Genomic DNA, 20,633 nt, shown 5'->3' with positions numbered 1-20,633 from the left:
TGACCAGTGGAGTGCCACAACGATCGGTGCTGGGTCCTCTACTTTTTGTCATTTACATAAATGATTTGTATGCGAGCATAAGAGGGACAGTTAGTAAGTTTGCAGATGACACCAAAATTGGAGGTGTAGTGGACAGCGAAGAGGGTTACCTCAGATTACAACAGGATCTGGACAAGATGGACCAATGGGCTGAGAAGTGGCAGATGGAGTTTAATTCAGATAAATGTGAGGTGCTGCATTTTGTGAAAGCAAATCTTAGCAGGACTTATACACTTAATGGTAAGTTCCTAGGGAGTGTTGCTGAACAAAGAGACCTTGGAGTGCAGGTTCATAGCTCCTTGAAAGTGGAGTTGCAGGTAGATAGGATAGTGAAGGCGGCGTTTGGTATGTTTTCCTTTATTGGTCAGAGTATTGAGTACAGGGGTTGGGAGGTCATGTTGTGGCTATACAGGACATTGGTTAGGCCACTGTTGGAATATTGCATGCAATTCTGGTCTCCTTCCTATCAGAAAGATGTTGCGAAACTTGAAAGGGTTCAGAAAAGATTTACAAGGATGTTGCCAGGGTTGGTGGATCTAAGCTACAGGGAGAGGCTGAACAGGCTGAGGCTGTTTTCCCTGGACCGTAGGAGGCTGAGGGGTGACCTTATAGAGATTTACAAAATTATGAGGGGCATGGATACAGTAAATAGACAAAGCCTTTTCCCCGGGGTCGGGGAGTCCAGAACTAGAGGGCATAGGTTTAGGGTGAGAGGAGAAAGATATAAGAGAGACCTAAGGGGCAACCTTTTCACGCAGAGGGTGGTACGTGTATGGAATGAGCTGCCAGAGGAGGTGTTGGAGGCTGGTATAATTGCAACATTTAAGAGGCATTTGGATGGGTATATGAATAGGAAGGGTTTGGAGGGATATGGGCTGGGTTCTGGCAGGTGGGACTAGATTGGGTTGGGATAGCTGGTCGGCATGGACGGGTTGGACCGAAGGGTCTGTTTCCATTCTGTACATCTCTATGACTCTATTAACGAAACAGACTGGCCAATGAGTACCTAACATCCATTCTGACCCTCCAACCTACACACATTTCAGTCATTCCTTCAGATGGGTAGAATACTCAGCAGCTTTTCTACTTTAAATAACACAGACAACACAGCGTAACATAAGACCTTCTTTTCCAAAGTTCAAGCATTTCTCTTGCTTTTGTTTCCTACTCTCTTCCATTTCCCATAGCTAACTGCAGGATTATCTCATCTCATACTTCTATGGCTTCAAATAGAGCTGAGCTCAAATATTTTCAGTATTCAAATGAAGTGAGATTAAAATATTTTTATTGCATTTTTGACCGATCACAGTAATATTTTCATTGTGTTGTAAATAGCATTTGCCCAGGGTTATAGACCAAAAGGCATCGCAACAAATTTATAGTCGAGACAAGCTAAGCCTTCCTCATCTTACTTTAACTTAAAAAAAAACATTATTTTGCATTACTTCAGGCAAACAAAATTTCGTTACATCTATTTATTAGCTAAATCCCACTTTTTATTAGTTGACAAATACCCTGTATGTAGGAATTACAACAATGATGGAATAGGACATTAAAAATCCTCAGCAGTGTTTGCAAATTAATGGGGGAAAACATGAAATGCATTTTCCTGTGAACACTGACAAATGCTACCCAATGAAAGTTTTAAAGGCAGTCCATGTGAACATTTATGCATTAGTATCACCTACACAAATAATTATTGAAGGATGGTCTGCTTAAAAAGTAGATATTATAAAGCAGTTGTACTACTGCAGATTGTCAATAGCTACATTAATCAATTTTATGTTTCTAAACGAGTGAATGGTAACAATTTCATAAATACATATAAAAATTTGTTTTGTTGCATTGCATTTTTAGATACCTCAAGTTTAAACCTTTAGCCTGCTGTAAACCCATTTAAATACACAATAGAAATCTACACATAGCAAGCTTCTGACTTTCAATTAATGAAATGTTGTCTTCACTGGTTTCAACTTAAAAGTGTTAGAAACAAAAAAAAAGCAGATGTCAGTCAACTTCGGGATTCCTGCAAGCTCCATGTTCAGAGCAAGAACGAGGTGTAAGCATCATCTTAAATACAACCCGCCTTGATTGATTTAAAATACCTTTGTACAGCGAGTCTACTAAAAACAATAGACTTAATACAGTATTTTTCTACCAGCAAGTATTAAAAACAAATCCGTTTGCTGCTAATGTTTATTTACAATGTACATACATGAAGAAAAACACTGATATATCTAAGCCTGTTTGTGTAAATAGTAGTGTAACAATATGCATTTCTCAGTTTGAAGTTTACAATCAACTACTTTCAACTGACATTCACACTACAAGAAGAATGAATGTTGGCAAATGATTAGTCATTGCCTGTGTCAAGAAATACAATATACAATTTGAAAAATATGAATTGCTTTTAAGTTTTTTTATGCCGAAGTGAAGCTGTTTGCAAAAGGGTCAGAGTTCAACATAAGTGAGGAAAGTAAAAGGAAGTCTCTGACCATCTGTAGAACTGGTAAAAAGGCATTGTTGTTTATTTAAAGGGAAAGTGGCAGTATGCCTCTTCAAGTGGAGCAGTTTCATCAGCATCTTAGGGCTCACATTACAGAGCATGAAGATTTTGCTTGCTGACAGCCTCCATCCGCCCTTTCAGCCTCCATAATTATTCGCTTAAAGACTTCAACTGCGGTCTGAAAAGCAAAATGACATTTAAGTGAAACAAACATTTTGCCAAGGCTGCATTAATTCTGTAGGGCATTCACATGTTATGAAAATCAATAATCAGATAATTTGATCAGTGGCACCCTTTTTCAGTTTTATTCAGGTATTTCCTTTGAGCTCTTGTCCAAAATCACAAGGAAGCATTCAATCCCCATGAACTCAGCAATCAACCAGGAATTCTCAATACGTTAATTCGTCCACTGAATTAAGCACATTAACAAATTTACCTGCTCTTTGGTACAGTAGATAAACAGAACTTATTACTTCTGACCATCAATTGAGTTTATTAACAGCCAACTTAACTCGGTACTGCCTCCAACATTAAACATATAGGTCAGACGCTGTTGAATGATTACAGTATCTATGACCATCACTCATACAGTCAGATGCACAGCACGGAAACAGACCCTTTGGTCCAACCCGTCCATGCCGACCAGATATCCCAACCCAATCTAGTCCCAACTGCCAACATATCCCATATCCCTCCAAACCCTTCCTGTTCATATACCCATCCAAATGCCTCTTAAATATTGCAATTGTACTAGCCTCCAACACTTCCCCTGGCAGCTCATTCAATACACGTACCACCCTCTGAAAACTTTGCCCCTCAGGTCTCTTTTATATCTTTCCCCCCTCACCCTAAACCTATGCCCTCTAGTTCTGGACTTCCCAACCCCAGGGAAAAGACTTTGTCTATTTACCCTATCCATGCCCCTCAATTTTGTAAACCTCTAATGTCACCGCTCAGCCTCCGACGAAACAAATGCACAAAACTGAAGAATCAGAAAAAGTTATCCCAAAGATACATGGCACTGGTTGAACTCTGAGGTTAGTGAACCCTTTATTCACAGTCTTTATTCTTGAGAGATATTCCTTTCTGTGCTCCCTGCACAATGTCCTGTGGAGCATTCTTGACTTCACAATCACGCACGCACCAAGTTTAATAGGTGTTGTATCACTTAAGTGCTAATGGTTTTAACGAGACGTTCTTGCAAAACATTTGAGACAAATCTATTCAAATCTGAGGCTAAGTACTTTTATTGGTTTAATTCAGAATCAAGTTAGCATCACGGGTGCACAGACTCTGCAAAAAAAACCTCACTTTCTTCACATGCATTGATAATTCAAAATGATACTAAGCGAATACTTTAGACAGTATAATTCAGACTCTACTGGAAGGTCAAGATGTCCTAAACACAACTTGTTCAGCATGTAAAGCAAGTTTAAGACAATATTAAGTGCAGATGACATACCCTATTCTGTTTGTTCATAAAAGTTCATAGAGTCAAAATTGAGGAATTTCCAATCCATCACAATTATAAGATTGCAGTAGTTCAATAAAGCAGTCTTCAAAGGACTACTGGTCATGTGCAATAAATGTGACCTTCCCAGCAATGTCCACACCCCCAAGAAATACAAATATGCTTCTCTGGGACGTTACTGGAGCAAAAGTATGACATTTGTACAATCTCTTCTGTTATTGCTAGCGTCTACATCACGAATTATTTCATGACGTAGACATTTGTTGTCACTGGAGTGGATAGAAACAAAGCATGCAACTCCCACAGGAAGTGAGAGACATACACACAGAGGAGTATTAGACAGATACATACACACACACACACAGAGGAAGCACTACAGAGGTGCATGCACAGGAGCATAAAAAATACACATAGAAGGAGCAAGTGAGACAGACTAGAAACGTAACTGTACCAGTCACATAACCTATGGCAAGAGCGGTTCGGAGGCTGGGCATTCTACAGCGTGACTTGCCTCCTTAAATCACAAAGCTTGGGCACTGTCCTCAAAGCTCGAATTAGACTTATGACAGAATATCCTCCACTTGCCTGGTTGAGTGCAGCTCAAACAACACTCAGTTGGTTCCAACACTATTTAAGACAAAGCATCTTCATTGGTTAGCAATCCAGCCACCACCTTAAACATCACTCCCTCTGCCACAATAATACAATAGTACTAGTGGATACTGCCAAAACCCACTAAGACTTCTTCAACATTTTCTTCCAAACTGAAGAGCTCTCTGACATAGAAGGACAAGGGGAACAAATGCATGGAAACAACATTACTAGTAAGTTCCCCAAGTGCACCGTCCCGATTTGGAGCCATTACCACTATTGCTTCACTGTCACTGGATCAAAATCATAGTCCTTCCTCCCCAATTGCAATGTGACTTTACGTACACCACATTCACTACAGCAGCTCGAGGTGACCTACTCAACCACTGCTCTTCTGAAGAGATAGGGCTTGTGGAAATATAAAGATCGAGGGCTCACGATAGTGGGACGTTCCTTAAAGTAGGACTCTGGAAGTCAGGGATAATCAGAATACTATATAGCACTACTTCAGACACTGAAAATTTTGTGATGCGGCGGAAGAGAACTTGGTGAAAAGCTGGGTGGAGTTTGGAACTGAATCCTCATTGCCATGTGCTGGAAGTAAATGTAGGAATATTGGAATAGGAGTAGGCCATTCAATACGTGAGCTTGCGCCACCTTCAATACGATTATGGCTAATCTATGGTCTAGCCCCACATGGCTACTTTGCACCCATATTCCTTGATACCCCAACTTAAGAAGAATATCTCAGATTTAAATTTAACAATTGAATTAGCATTGACCATCATTTGAGAAGAGTTCCAAGTCTCCATTACTCTTTGTGTTGAAATGCTTTCTAACATCTCTTCTGCTGGGCCCTAATTCTTAGACTATGCCCTCAGTTCTGCAATCTTCAACCAACAGAAATAGTTTATCATTATCTACCCGGTCTTTCTCTGTTAATATCCTGAAAACCTTCATTAGATCACCCTTTAACCCTCTAAATTCTAGAGAATAAATGCCTATTTTGTCTAATCTTTCCTCAAAGTCCAGGTATCATCCTTGTAAATCTGCACGGAACTCCCTCCAGGACCAAACCATCCTTCCTAGTGAGCTACCCAGTGCTCCAAAAGGGTCTAACTACAGTTTTGTATAATGGCAGCATAACCTCTGCATCCCTATCCTCCAGCCCTTTAAATATGAAGGCCAGCATTCCTTTAGCCTTCTTGAGTACTTTCTGCACCTGTTCATGGCATTTTAGACAGAATGCACCTGGACATTAGACATCCACTATATTTAACATTGGACTGAAAAAGAATAGATCAAGCACAAACTCGACAACCTCACACTTGCTTACATCAAAATCCATCTGCCACAGCTTTGCTCATTCACTGAATTTATCAATATCCTGTTATATTTTAATGCTGCCTGCAAGTCATTAATGAATATTATGGATAATTGAACCCTCAGCACGGAACCCTGTGGGACACCACCCTGCCAATTGGAGTACCTACCCATTATTCCAACTCCGTCTCTTGCTACTTCATCGAAAAGAATCAGATTCCTTACAGTGTGGAAACGGGTCCTTCAGCACAACAAGTCCACACTGACCTTCCAAACAGTAACCCAGCCAAACCCATTTCCCTACCTATTACTCAACATTTACCCCCTTCTGGAATCCATTTAGACTAGAGATATTAGCTTGCTTTCTCTATGGATGCTGCCTCACCTGCTCTGATTCTCCAGCATATTTTGGATTTCAGGTGTGGTAGTTAACAGTGAAGGAACCTGTTTGCAGTTAAGTACAATTGCTCCCTGACAAGTATTATTTAGTTTCTGTTAAATTAAGGCATTAAAATTATACCTTTTCAGATTGCCCCAGAAATTAATTTGGCCTTAAATATGCTGAGTATAACTCCACCCTTTTAATACAAAAGCAATGCTGGCTATTAGGACAAGAATTGATCTTAATACTCAAGACTAGACATATATGCTAACTTTGCGCGTTTAAGCTTAGTTTGTATAGCAGCAATGATACTGCAGAGTCACAATGATCTGGTCCTGATCCAATGCAATTTAGCAATGCAATTTCTCCTGTTCCTTGGATGCTGCCTGACCTGCTGCGCTTTTCCAGCAACACATTTTCAGCTCTGATCTCCAGCATCTGCAGTCCTCACTTTCTCCCCAATGCAATTTACCTCAGATTTTTAATTTAAAGAACGGTTATTGCTTTTCTCAGTTTTTGCAGACTAACTTTTCAAGCTCACAGAGAAAGGTGCCAGATTTGATTATGTTTATTTTGTCATTAAACTATCCTTGATTATAGACTTCAACAACTTCTCCACCACAGAAGTTAAGCTAATGGTCTGTAATTCCCTGACCACCACCTGTCATCCTTCTTAATCGCCATTAAAACTCACATCAGAATTCAAAGAATTAAAAAACCTGAGTCATGTGCACGCAGAAACCCAATTAATTACATTACATTCCAATTATGACAGACTTCTTGAGGATTTACACATTACAGAATCAAAGCTATCAATCCTGTCGAAAGGAATTTTTTTTGTCATTGAAATGTACAAAAAATTAAGCAGTATCATGAGACCTTTCCAATTAAATTCAAACCTTCCTGTGCATCTTTCCACATTTCAAAACATAAAATGAACTTCCTGTGCGATCATTTAATGAGCTGGGCTACAAATTCATTCCAACATTTGTTTCTTAATTTTGAGAAGTTCAATATGTATATCAAGATGTAAAGTTTGAAGGGAGACACTTGATTCAGGGATAATGGGATGCTTACAACATCAGAGGAGGATTAGGAGAGATGAGATCCTTTACAAACATTGAACCAGAAACGTTAGGTATAACCATTTGTGGTTGTTGGTGTAAGAGGCTTTGCAGCATAGAATGCTGGAGAAAGGGTTGAAAAATCAGGCTTTGGCACAATGGACATTTAGCCACCAGTTCTTGGGGCCCCAGGGATTTTAAATATGAAATTGGCATCTGAAACAGTTGACGAAGAATTTGAGTGTGCTTCAAAATTAAGAGGGATGCCTTGGCTGCAACGGCAAGGGGGACTTTGACCTCAGTTACTGGCAGGATCAGCATATGTGAAAACTAGAGAGTTGTAAAGATTTTACAGTCTACCTACACTGGGAGTGCCAGACTGGCCCCATGACATTAAACAAGTGTTCTGATCATTTTACCAGAGGACGATAAATATTTCAAGTGATGTTCACAACACCATCCAGTCTTTGAGCATATTTAGGTAATTTTAACAAGAGCCTGTATTTATATAGTGCTCTTAATCTGATGGAATGTCCTAAGGAGCTTCTTCGGGGCATATTATAAGTTAGAACATTGAACCTCACAAGGAGATATTAGGAAGATGTCCAAGAAAGTTTTAAGCAGCATCTTAAAAAGGGGGAAAGGGGGGTATAGAAACAGAGATTCCCTACCAAATTCCAAATCTTAAGAGTTGAGACAATTAAAATCACTTCTACTAGCAATTGTGCAATTAAAATTGGAGATGCCCAAGAACCAAAAATAGGAACACAGATTGCAGGGCTAGAGAAAATTGTGGGGAAAGTGTACATGGAAGGATGTACAAATAAAGTTTCTCTGCTGCAAACTAATGCTAGTTAATGAGCATAAGCGATGAATGAAAATGAAAATTAGAACAACAGAGTTTTGGATGACTTTGAATTTGAGGATTAAACAGAGAAAAAAAACATAAGCTAGTTTGAAGACCAATAATGAAAAATCAAACGCATTAAGTCAACAGAGAAACAGTTTAACAGAAATCATGAAGTTAAGAGGAAACAATAACTTCTTGAAAGCTCAATATTTACTGAAACCTGAAATTCAAACTGTTCACTGAAAGTCAGTCCTTGATTTTTATGCAATGCTGCATTATTTAAATGGCCTATTTTACAATCACATTGCTTCGTTACTTCACAATGACTGTCTAATCCTAAGAACACAACTTGGCAAATTAAGTACTGGAATGCTTCAAAATGTTGCTATGGGAACAGGTGATGTTACCCTGAACAGCAGAATCTAACAGCACTAATCAAAGATATAGATGATCCAACAGCCAACAGAACTTTTAATTGTATCTGCTGGACAATCTCAACAGCTGTCTGGGAACATCTGTTAACCCAACTTGGGCTTCTCTATAACCAAAAGCCACTCCTGTGTAATGTCTCAAGCAACTACTGTATTATCCTAAATTAAAAGGAACAGCTTCTTATATTGAAAACGCACAAAAGAAAACATCATTTATCCATGGCAGCAAAGATGCGCAGGTCAGGTGAATTGGCCATGCTAAATTGCCCGTAGTGTTAGGTGCATTAGTCAGGGGTAAATGTAAGGAAATGGGTCTGGGTGTGTTGTTCTTCAGAAGGTCGGTGTGGACGTGTTGGGCTGAAGGGCCTGTTTCTATACTGTAGGGAGTCTAATTTAATCATTCTGCTCTCTTCCTCTTAGATTTAGACGATATATTGCTGGAAAATATAATAGCTACAGTTCATGCAGTTTCAATGTACATTTAAATTGACATTTCTCAATTGCACTCAGACGTTGTTAAAACTTGCAAGATAGGACAAATTTGAAATAATATCGAATAAGAGAAATAAATGACAGCAGAATAATCTATTCTTAGACTATTAGCAAGTACACTAGAGAATAGCTTGTAATCATATAGCAGGTTACTGGACTATTTGTCAACAAAGATGAGTTCTTTAAAATCAATTCAGGTCAGCGATCATAGTGGAATAACATACATTTAATCAACAGAGTACACATTTGTTTTGTTAACTTGTGGGACGCGAGTGTGGCTGGCTGGCAAACATTTGTCCATTCCCAGTTGCCCTTGAGAAGATGGCAGCGAGATGCTTTCTTGAATTGCTGCAATCCATGTGCAGTAGGTTAATCCAAAATGCTCTTAGGGAATGAATTCCAGGAGTTTGTCCCAGTGACAGTGAACAGTGATATATTTCCAAGTCAGGATGGTGAATGGCTTGAAGGGGAACTTGCAGATGGCGGTGCTCTCATGTACCTGCTGCCCACATCCTTCTAGATGGAAGTAGTCGTGAATTTGGAAGATGCTAAGGACCTCTGGTGAATTTCTGCAGAGCATCTTGCAGGTAATACACACTGTTGCGACTGAGTGTTGGTGGAGGGGGAATGGATGCGAATCAAACAAGCTGATTTGCCCGAGATGGTGTCAAACTTCTCGAGCTGCACATGTCCAAGAAAGTGGAGAGTGCAATCCCATCACACAGGCTAAAAGATGATAAAGGTAAATGAAAGGCTTTTGCCCGAAACGTCGATTTCGCTGTTCCTTGGATGCTGCCTGAACTGCTATGCTCTTCTAGCACCACTAATCCAGAGGCTGAATGAGGAGTCAGGAAGTGAGTTATTCATCACAGTACTCCTAGCCTCTGACCTGCTCGTTTATGTGCGAGTCCAGTTGAGTTTCTGGTCAATGATAATCCCCAGGTTGTTGATAGTGGGGAATTTAATGATGGCAACACCATTGTGTTGGTTAGATTGTATCTTATTGGAGATGGTCACTTCCTGGCATTTGTCTGATGTAAGTGTTACAGGCTACTTGTCAGCCCAAGCCTGGATATTGTCCAGATCTTGCTGAATTTGAATTGGACTGCTTCGCTATTGGAGTCGTTGCAAATGGTGCTGAACGTTGTGCAATCACTGGCAAACATCTCCACTTCTCATCTTATGATGGAGGAAAGATCATTGAGGAAAAAGCTGAAAGTGGTTGGGCCAAGGACACTATCCTGAGGAACTCCTGTCAAGATGTGCTGCAGCCAGGATGACTGACCTCCAACAACCACAACCGTCTTACTACATGCCAGGTGGGACTCTAACCATTGGAGAATTTGCCCCTCGATTCCCATTGATTTTAGTTTTGCTAGGGCTCCTTGATGCCACACTTTGTCGAATTTGGCCTAGACATCAATGGCAGTCACTTTCATCTCATCTCTGGAATTCAGATGTTTTGTCCATGTTTGTCCCAATTGAATTTGTTCTGCTTTTTGTGTACAAGATATAGGTAGGCAATTTTCCACATTGTTGGTAGATGCCAGTGTTGTAACTGTACTGGAACAGCTTGGCTCGGGGAACAAGTTCTGGGGCACAAGTCTTCAATATTATTGAAGTGCTGCTAGGGTCCAGAACCTTTTCAGTATCCAATGCTTTCAAATGTTTATGGATATCATCTGAAATGAACTGAATTGGCTGAAGACAGGCATCACTGAAGGAGGCCAAGATGGACCATCCAGTCAGCGCACTCAGCTCCAGATTGCTACAAATGCTTCAGCCTTAACATTTGCACTGATTGTTTGGGCTCTTCCATCATTGTGGATGAGGATATCTGTGGAGCCACCTCCTCCAGTTAGTTGTTGAATTGTCCACCACCATTTTTGACTGGACGTAGCAGGACTGCAGAGCTTAGATTGTGGTTTGGTTGTGGAATAGCTTAGTTTTATCTATCACTTACTGCTTATACTGGTTGACATGCAAGTAGTAGTGTTTGGTATCTTCATTAGGTTGACACCTCATTTTTAGGTACGCTTGGTGCTGCTCCTGGCATGTCTTGCTGCACTCTCAACTGAACCAATGTTGATCCCGCTGGCTTGATGGTAATGGTTGAGTGGGGGATATAACGGGCCATGAGTTTGCAGATTGTGCTGGAGTACAATTTTGCTGCTGTGATGGCCCACAGTGCCTCTTGGATATCCAGTTGCTAGATCTGTTTGAAGTCTGTCCTATTTATCATGATGATAGAGCCACACAACAATATGGATAGTATTCTCAATGTGTTGGCAGGACTTAGTCTCCACAATGACCATGCAGTGGTCGCGCTTGCCAATGGACAGGTGCCTCTGTAGTTTGGTGAGGATGAGGTCAAGTATGATTTTACGACTTGTTGAATCCCTCACCATTCACCGCAGACTCAGTCTAGCAGCCATATCCTTCATGATCCAACTATCTCAATTAATGGAGCTGCTGCTGAGCCAATCTTAGTGGTGGAAATTGAAATCTTGCCACCCTCAATGCTTCCTCCAAGTTCAATATTTAAGAGTGTTGATTCCATCAGCTGAGGGAGGACAGTACGTGGTAATTACCAAAAGATTTCCTTGTCCATGTTTAACTTCAAGCCATGGAGATTTAATTGGTCTGGAGTCAATGTTTAGGACTCCCAGGGCAACTCCCTCCAAACAGTATACCACAGTGATGCCACCTCTGTTGGTCTATCCTGCTGGTTAGACAGGACATATCCAAGGATGGGGATGGTGATATCTGGGACATTATAAGATATGACTCCATGAGTATGTCGGACTATTGCTTGACTAATCTTTCAGACAGCTCTCCCAATTGTGACACTAACCTCCAATGTTAGGAACAAGGATTTTGCGGGGTTAAAGGGTCTGTTTCTGCCACTTCTGGTGCCTCGGTCTATGGCAAGGTGGTCAGCCTGGTTTCATTTATTTGATGAGACTTCGCAGCAATTCATACAAGTGGTTTGCTAGGGCATTTCAGTGGGCAGTTGAGAGTCAAACATACTGCAGTCGGTCAGGAGTCACATGTCGGCCAGACTAGGTAATGATGTCAGATTGAAGCCTACACAAAAACATTCGCTTATCCTTGAAATCATTTCCCCGTAGGTCATTCATTCAATGAATAAGAAATCAATATTTGAAAGCAATGCAAGCATAGTCTTTAAATCAGCTGACATTTTGAAAAGGTAATTTTTAAATTGGCACGTAACCTCCCCATATCTTGCATCTGGCAACATTACTCCTCCACTGGCTATGCTTCTGATTTAATCGATATGCTGCTTTTGTTTTCCAATCAAATATACAATTGTTATAAAATCCTTACAGTTATTGGGAAATGAAACCAAGTCAAAAATGAGATTAGTTTCACGTGTAATTTCACATGATGTTTCACATCCTGCCATGGCAGATGGCAGAAGCTAAATTCAGTAAAAGAAACATCTGGAATTAAAAGTTTAATAATGACAATGAAACCACTGACTGAATTGTCAGAAAAACTCATCTGGTTCACTAATGTCCTTTAGGGAAAGAAACTGGTTTGGCTTACATGAGACTTGAGACCCACAGCAATGTGGTTGACACTTGACTGTCCTTTGGGATGGGCATTACATTAGGGACGTGCAATAAATGCTGACCTGACCAGTGATACCCACATCCCATGAACATATATGAGAAAAAAAACTTTAGCTTTGCATGATTAAGGAACCAGTTTGTACTTTTGTGCCACAGTTGGTTACATTTACAGACAGAAAATACACTAGTCTAAACACACCAATATAAAGTGAGTTTGGAGAAGATTTGTAGCTTGGGTTGAGGTTTTGGATGTAAGTTTGCTCGCTGAACTGGAAGGTTCATTTTCAGATATTTCATCACCATGCTAGATAACATCATCAGTGAGCCTGTAGTGAAGCATTTATGTTTTGACCCGCTTTCTATCTGTGTGTTTAGGTTTCCTTGGGTTGGTGATGTCATTTCCCTTTTGCTTTCTTGGGGGGGGGGTGTGGGGATGGGATCCAAGTCAAAGCGTTAGTTGATGGAGTTCTGGTTGGAATGCCACGTTGCTAGGAATTCTTGTACGTATCTCTGTTTGGCTTGTGCTAGGATGGATATGTTGTCCCAGTTGAAGTGGCGTCCTTCCTCTTCTGTATGTAAGGATACTCGTGAGAGTGGGTCATGTCTCCTTGTGGCCAGTTGATGTTCATGTATCCTAGTGGAAAGTTTTCTGTTTGTTTTCTGCTGTTTGTTACAGTTCTTGCAAGATATTTTGTCATTTACAAAGCAGGAGTCTCCTGCTTCTTGGATGCTGCCTGACCTGCTGTGCTTTTCCAGCACCACACTCGCGACTCTTATAGTGTTCTGGGGAGTATTGCCAAACAAAGAGACCTTGAAGTGCAGATTCATAGTTTGCTGAAAATGGAGTCACAGATAGAGAGGATAGTGAAGGCAGCGTTTGGTACACGTCATCATTGGTCAGTGCATTGAGTACAGGAGTTAGGATGTCATGTTGCAGTTGTACACAACATTGGTTAGGCTACTTTTGGAATACTGCATTCAATTCTAGTCTCCCTATAGGAAAGATGTTGTTAAACTTGAAAGGGTTCAGAAAAGATTTACAAGGATGTGGCCAGCATTGGTGAGTTTGAGTTATACGTACAGCTGGGGCTATTTTCCCTGGAGAATCGGAGGCTGAGTGGTGACCTTAGAGGTTTATAAGATCATGAGGGGCACAGATAGGGCGAATAGCCAAGGTCTTTTTTCCAGGGTAGAGGGATTCAAAACTAGAGAGCATAGGTTTAAGGTGAGGGGGCAAAACATTTAAAAGGGACCTAAGGGGCAACTTCTTCCATACAGAGGGTGGTGAGTGTAAGGAATGAGCTGCCAGAGGCTGTTACAGTTACAACATTTAAAAGGCATCTGAATCAGTACATGAATAGAAAGGGTTGAGACAGATATGGGCCACATGCTAGCAAACAGGAATAGGTTAATTTCAGATATCTTGTCAGCATAAGTTGGATGTAAGTTTGCTCGCTGAGCTAAAAGGTTCATTTTCAGACATTTCATCACCATACTAAGTAACATCCTCAGTGAGCCTCCGGAAGAAGCACTGCTGATGATCCCTGCTTTCTACTTATATGTTTGGGTTTCTTTGGGTTGGTGATGTCATTTCCTATTCTTTTTCTCAGAGGGTGGTAAATCAGGTGAAAGTCAATGTGTTTACTCAGAGAGTTCCGGTTAGAATGCCACACTTCTAGGAATGTTTGTGCATGTCTTTGTTTGGCTTGTCCTAGGATGGATGTGTTGTCCCAGTCGAAGTGGTGCCCTTCCTCATCTGTAAGGATACTAGTGAGAGAGGATCTTGTGGCTAGTTAATGCTCATGTATCGTGGTGGCTAGTTTTCTGCCCGTTTGTCACAGTCCTTATGATATTTTGTAAATGACATTAATTTTGCTTGTTGCCTGTATAGGGTCTTTCAAGTTCATTAGCTGCTGTTTTAGTGTGTTGGTGGGTTTGTGGGCTACCATGATGCCAAGGGGTCTGAGTAGTCTGGCAGTCATTTCCGAGACGTCCTTGATGTAGGGGAGAGTGGCTAAGGTTTCTGGACGCGTTTCGTCTGCTTGTTTGGGTTTGTTGCTGAGAAATTGGCGGACTATGTTCATTGGGCACCCATTCTTTTTGAATACACTGTATAGATGATTTTCTTCTGCTCTGCGTAGTTCCTCTGTGCTGCAGAGGAAAATCACCTATACAGTGGTGGCTCATTGGAATAATGTTCGGATGCAGCTTCGTTTGTGGATATTGGAGTGATTGTTTCTGCAGTTCAATATTTGGTCTGTACGTGTTGTTTTCCTGTAGACGCTGGTTTGAAATTCCCCATTGGCTGTTCGCTGTACTGTGATATCTAGGAATGGCAGTTTGTTTACGTTCTCTTTGATGAATTTTATGCCAGTAAGGGTATTATTGATGGTCTTGAAGGTTTCCTCTAATTTGTTTCGTTTAGTGATGACAAAGGTGTCATCCACGTAGCGGACCCAAAGTTTGGGTTGGATGGTTGGCAGAACTATTTGTTAGAGTCTCTGCATCACTGCCTCTGCAAGAACCTAGATATCGGAAATCCCATGAGAAAAAGAACAGGAAATGACATCACCAACCCAAAGAAACTCAAACATATAAATAGAAAGCAGAAATCATCAGCTGTGCCTCGTCCGGAGGCTCACTAAAGATGTTACCTCGTATGGTGGCGAAACATCTGAAAATGAACCTTCCAGCTCAGCAAGCAAACCTGCATCCAGAATCTCAACCTGAGCTACAAATCTTCTCAGAACTCGCTAATGGATTGTTGGACCAAAGGGTCTGATTCCGTGCTGTAGAATTCTATGACTAATTGGCAACACAGAAAGGCAATCTTGGCCATCGAAATTGATAGAAAGGAAACTGACCATCAAAACTTAAGTAAGATATTTAAAACTGATTAAGGTCAGAGTTTCAACAAGTCAAATCAGCAATTAATTACCACTAAATCATTGCATAAAATCATAGAATCCCTTCACTGTGTAAACAGGCCCTTCGGCCCAACAAGTCCACACCGACTCTCTGAAGAGTAACCCATCCAGATCCATTCCCCTATCCGATTATCCTACATTTACCCCTGACTAATGCACCTAACCTACACATCCCTGAAAACTATGAGCAAATTAGCACGGCCAATTCACCCAACATGCACATCTTTGGATTATGGGAAGAAACTGGAGCATCCCGAGGAAACCCACGCAGACACGCGAAGAATGAGCAAACTTCACACAGACTGTAACTTGAGGCTGGAATTGAACTCGGGTCCCAAGCGCTGTGAGGCAACAGTGCTAATCACTAAGCCACTGTGCTGCCCCATTTCAGAACATCCTGACGACAAATTTCTTTTAGAACGTGTTTAATGTAGTAAAAGATGTTGACAATCAAGGACAGCTGTCTTGAAAAGTTAACCTTGGTCGCTGCTGAGAGTAGAGAATTATTGAGAAATTCAAGATTTCTTGAATCTACAAGATTCTACACGTAGAATGTGAATCTACACGTGCTACAGGAAAGTAAGTGGTGTCTGTCCAATGACCTCATTCTCTGTACAAAAGACTTTGATCTCTGCTGAGAGCATCACCACACTGGGAGCAGGTTTACTAAACAAAGTATCAGTGTTCCAGCAGTAGATACAGCACATGAATTTCTGCCATTGGTGATCTGTATAGACATTCTGATATCAACTCAGTTCAAAATCAAAGGACCTTAACTTTAAGCCCCACTTGAGATTTGAGCGATGAAGGAGAACTGCAGTAATGAAACTGCTGTTTCAGATGAGATGTTAAACCAAAAATATAACCCGTTTTTTCATAGTTGTCAAACATCCCAAAGCACGTCTTGTACAGAAGATGGAACTAGGAACAAGAGAGTGCAATTCAGCTCTCCAACAATGTTATGCCATTTAATATGATCATGACCTCAACTCCACTTTCCTGCCTGCTCCTTCTAACCCTTCAACACATTAATTAAAATGTCTCCTCCATAAATGTACTGAATGTCCCAGCATCCACTGCATTCTGGAATAGTGAGTTCTACAGATTTACAGCCCTTTGAGAAAAGTAATATATATTCATCTGTTTTAAATCTGCTACCATTTACCCTAAAACAATGATGTCTTGTTCAATGTTACCTGCAAGATGAAACATCCTGTCTATGTCTATTTTAGCATCTTATTGACCTTAATTAGATTTCCTCTCATCTTTCTAAACTTTAGAGAGTATACATATAAACTGCTCAAAATCTCTCTATAATACAAACCCCTCACTTTTGGAATCAATCAAATGAATCCTCTCTGAATTGCCCCCAAACCAACTACATCCCTTCAAATAAGATTACAGAAGGTTAAGATCACAAACGACTAGGGGCAATTTGAGCTTGAATAGAGGTTTGGCTAAAACTAAAACTGAATAGTGACTCCAGGTGCAGTCTCAATAATGCCTTGTTTATCACAGTAACACTACCTGACTTTTATACTCTTTTTCTTTAGCATTAATATTAAAATTCCATCTACCTTCCATATTATTGACTGTACCTGTATACTAGATTTCTGTGACTCTTGCATGAGGACACCCAGATCCTTCTGCACTGAAACACTGATGTCTCTTTCCATTTGGATAATAAGTTGCCTTTTTATTCTTCCAACCAAAATGGGTATTCTTTAATCTTATTGACCTGCGCCAATTAGCTTGTGGCCCTGGTAGCAACAGGAAATTCCTCCTTAGATAATCGCATCTCCTAGGCTGAACCTTTTTCCTCATTCAAACTTTATCGGTGGTACCTATGCAGAGGACAATAATTAGATTTTGCCCCTCTCACTGCAGTCCAGACGAGAGATCCTGAAGCCTGGAAACAGGTAGGCAATACAGCCTTTAGGGTCTCTATCCTGGCCAGAGGAGATTGTTTATGCCCTGAGCTGTACTACCCCGGATTACAACATTTCTCTTTTCCACCCACTTGGAAGGCATTCTATACCATGATGCGACAGTTAGTTTCCTCATCCTACAGTCCTTGCTCTCATCCACACAGGGAAAAAGAATCTCAAACTTTGTTGGACAAAGACTAAGGTAGAGGCCCCTGCAGTGCTTCCTCCTAGATCCCTTGGCCTGCTTCACTCATTAACATACCCTCCTGTCCCTGATCAAATTCAGGGCAGTTAATCTAAAGGTTGCGACTGTCTCCTGAAACACAGCATTCAGGTAGCTAACCCTGTCCCTGATATGTCAGTGTTCAAAGCTCAAACTCCAGCTCATGAACTCAGAGCTGGAATTCTTTGAGTAGCCAGGGTTGCAATATAGTTGTTACTGTAGAGGATTTTAATTTTCCTAACATAGACTGGGACTACCATAGCATTAAGGGCTTAGATGGGGTGGAATTTTTATGACCGTTCAGGGAAGTTTCCTCAAACATTAAAAAAGAGGGTCCTATTTGGGAGTGGGCAAAACTCGACAGATTCTTGGGAAATAGAGCAGGACAGGTGACCGAGGTGTCAGTGGGGGAGCACTTTGGGACCAGTGACCGTAGTTCTATTAATTTTTTAATAGTTATGGAGGGGTCAAAACTGGCCCACAGGTTCAAGTTCTAAACTGGGGCAAAGTGAATTTTTATGAAATTAGAAAGGAGCTTGCAGAGCTTGGAATAGTTTGTTTACAGGCAAAGGGACCTCCAGCAAGGCCTTTAAAACTGAAATAGCTACAGTTCAAGGTCTATCTCTTCCTGTGAGGGTAAAAGACACAGTTGATAGTAAGAGAGAATCCTGGATGGTAAGAGGTATTGAGGCTTTGACCAGAAAAAAGGAAGTATGGCTTAGATATAGGCAGCTGGGATCAAGAGAATTCCTGGAGGTATATGGGGGATACAGAAGTGTACTGAAGGAAATCAGGAGGACAAAAAGGGGCATGAGACAGCTTTGGCTGAGAAGATTAAGATGAATCCAAAGAGGTTCTTTAAGTATATTAAAGAAAAAAGAATAACTATAGAATAGAACCCCTCAAGGACCAAAGTGGACATGTATGTGTAGAACTGCAAGAACTGGGTGAGGCCCTCAAATGAATATTGCTCCTTTGTTTCCTGTGGAGAAAGACATGACGACTTGGGAAAGTTAGTGGTCATATCTTGTGGACAGTCCATATCACAGTACAGGTGGTGTTGGATGTATTAGCATGTATGAAGGTGGATATATCTCCTGGTCCTGACCAGATAAATCCAAAAACACTGCAAGAGGCTGGAAAAGAAATTACAGAGGCCCTGGTTGATATTTTTGCATCATCGTTAACCACAGGTGAGGTCCCAGAAGATTGGAGGGTAGTGAATGTTGCGCCTTTAGTCAAGGCGGGCTGTAAAGAAAAGCCTGGGAACTACAGACCAGTAAGCCTAACACCTGTGGTAGCTAACTTACTTGAAAAGATTCTGATGGTTAAGATATGCATGCATTTGCAAAGACAGGGTTTGATTAGGAATAGTCAGCATGGCTTTGTGCATGGGAGATCATACCTCACAAATTTGTTCGAGTGCTTTGATGAAGTGACCAGGAAGGTTGACGAGGGGAGGGTGGTAGACGCAGTCTATATGGATTTCAGTAAGGCCTTTGATAAAGTTCCACATGGTAGGCTGTTCTGGAAGGTTAGATCGCATGGGGGGAGCTGGCAGGTTAGACACACAATTGACTTGACAGTACGAAGCAGAGGGTAATAGTGGAAAGGATGCTTATTGGACTGGAGGCCGGTGACTAGTGGAGTGCCTCAGGGGTTCGCGCTGGGCCAGTTATTGTTTGTAATCTATATCAATGATTTGGATGAAATTGTAGAAGGCATGATTAGTAAGTCTGCAGTATCAATGTAAAATAGCCAGTATCATGGACAGTGAGGAAGGTTATCAGAAATTGCAGCAAGATCTTGATCAGCTGGGGAACTGGGCCAAGAAATGGCAAATAGAGTTTAATATAGGTAAGTGTGAGATCTTGCATTTTGGAAAGTCAAATCAAGGTAGGAGTTTCATGGTTAATGGTAAGGCCGTAAGGAGTGTAGTGGAAAAAGGGACCTTGGACTTCAGGTGCACAGTTCTCTGAAAGTGGAGTCACAGGTAAATAGGGCAGTGAAGGCAGCTTTTGGCACACCAGCCTTCATCAGTCAGTGTATTGAGTATGGAAGTTGGGAAGTTATGATGCAGTTGGACAGGAGGTTGGTGAGGTCGCACTTGGAGTATTGTGTTCAGTTTTGATTATCTTGCTATTGAAAGCATGTTATTAAACTGGAAAGAGTGCAGACGAAATGTACAAGGATGTTGCCAGGAATCAACAGTCTGAGATATTGGGAGAGATTCGACAAGCTAGGACATTTTTCTTTCGAGTGCAGGTGACTGAGAAGGGATCTTAGAAAGGTGTATAAAATCACGAGAGGCATGGATAGGGTGAATGTAGTCAGTCTTTTTCCCAGGGTTGGGGAATTGAGGACTGGAGGACATGAGTTTAATGTCAGAGGGGAAAGAATAAAAAGGAAACCAGAGAGGCAACTTTTGCTTTTGCACAGAGGTGGTACGCATATGGAATGAGCTGCCAACTGAAGTTTTTGAGGTAGGTACATTAACAACATTTGAACGACATTTGGACAAATACATGGATAGGAAAGGTTTAGAAGGATATGGGCCAAGTGCAGGGAAAAGTGGTTAGTGTGGATGGACATTTTGGTCAGTGTGGATAGTTTGGGCCAAAGGGCCTGTCTCCATGCTGCAAGACTCTGATTTGTTTACAGATGTGACCACTATGAACCACTAACTCCAACATCACACAGGTACAGCACATCTGACCTGGCATCTTAATATATTAGTTTTTAATTTCTTTTTTTTAAATGCCCTATTGGTCAGAAGAGCAAGGATGTTCTTCCTGAGTGTTTTGGGCAAC

General features: G+C 41.1%; 1 protein-coding gene across 1 annotated transcript in view; it reads right to left on the bottom strand.

Annotated features, from left to right (window-relative positions):
- Positions 1-2,221: 2,221 nt before the first annotated feature.
- Positions 2,222-20,633, bottom strand: part of rheb (Ras homolog, mTORC1 binding) — a 113,736-nt gene continuing 95,324 nt past the window's right edge. Inside the window, exon 8 of the mRNA XM_043690757.2 lies at positions 2,222-2,723. Within this exon, the coding sequence (XP_043546692.1) occupies positions 2,631-2,723 (93 nt within the window). The 3' untranslated portion in view covers positions 2,222-2,630. The remainder of the gene's footprint in view (positions 2,724-20,633) is intronic.

This window comes from Chiloscyllium plagiosum, unplaced genomic scaffold, assembly GCF_037043375.1.
Source record: "Chiloscyllium plagiosum isolate Xiang-an unplaced genomic scaffold, Cpla_swu_hap1 HiC_scaffold_5, whole genome shotgun sequence".
Taxonomy (NCBI): Eukaryota; Metazoa; Chordata; class Chondrichthyes; order Orectolobiformes; family Hemiscylliidae; genus Chiloscyllium; species Chiloscyllium plagiosum.
This window is presented reverse-complemented; position numbering and strand designations above follow the sequence as displayed.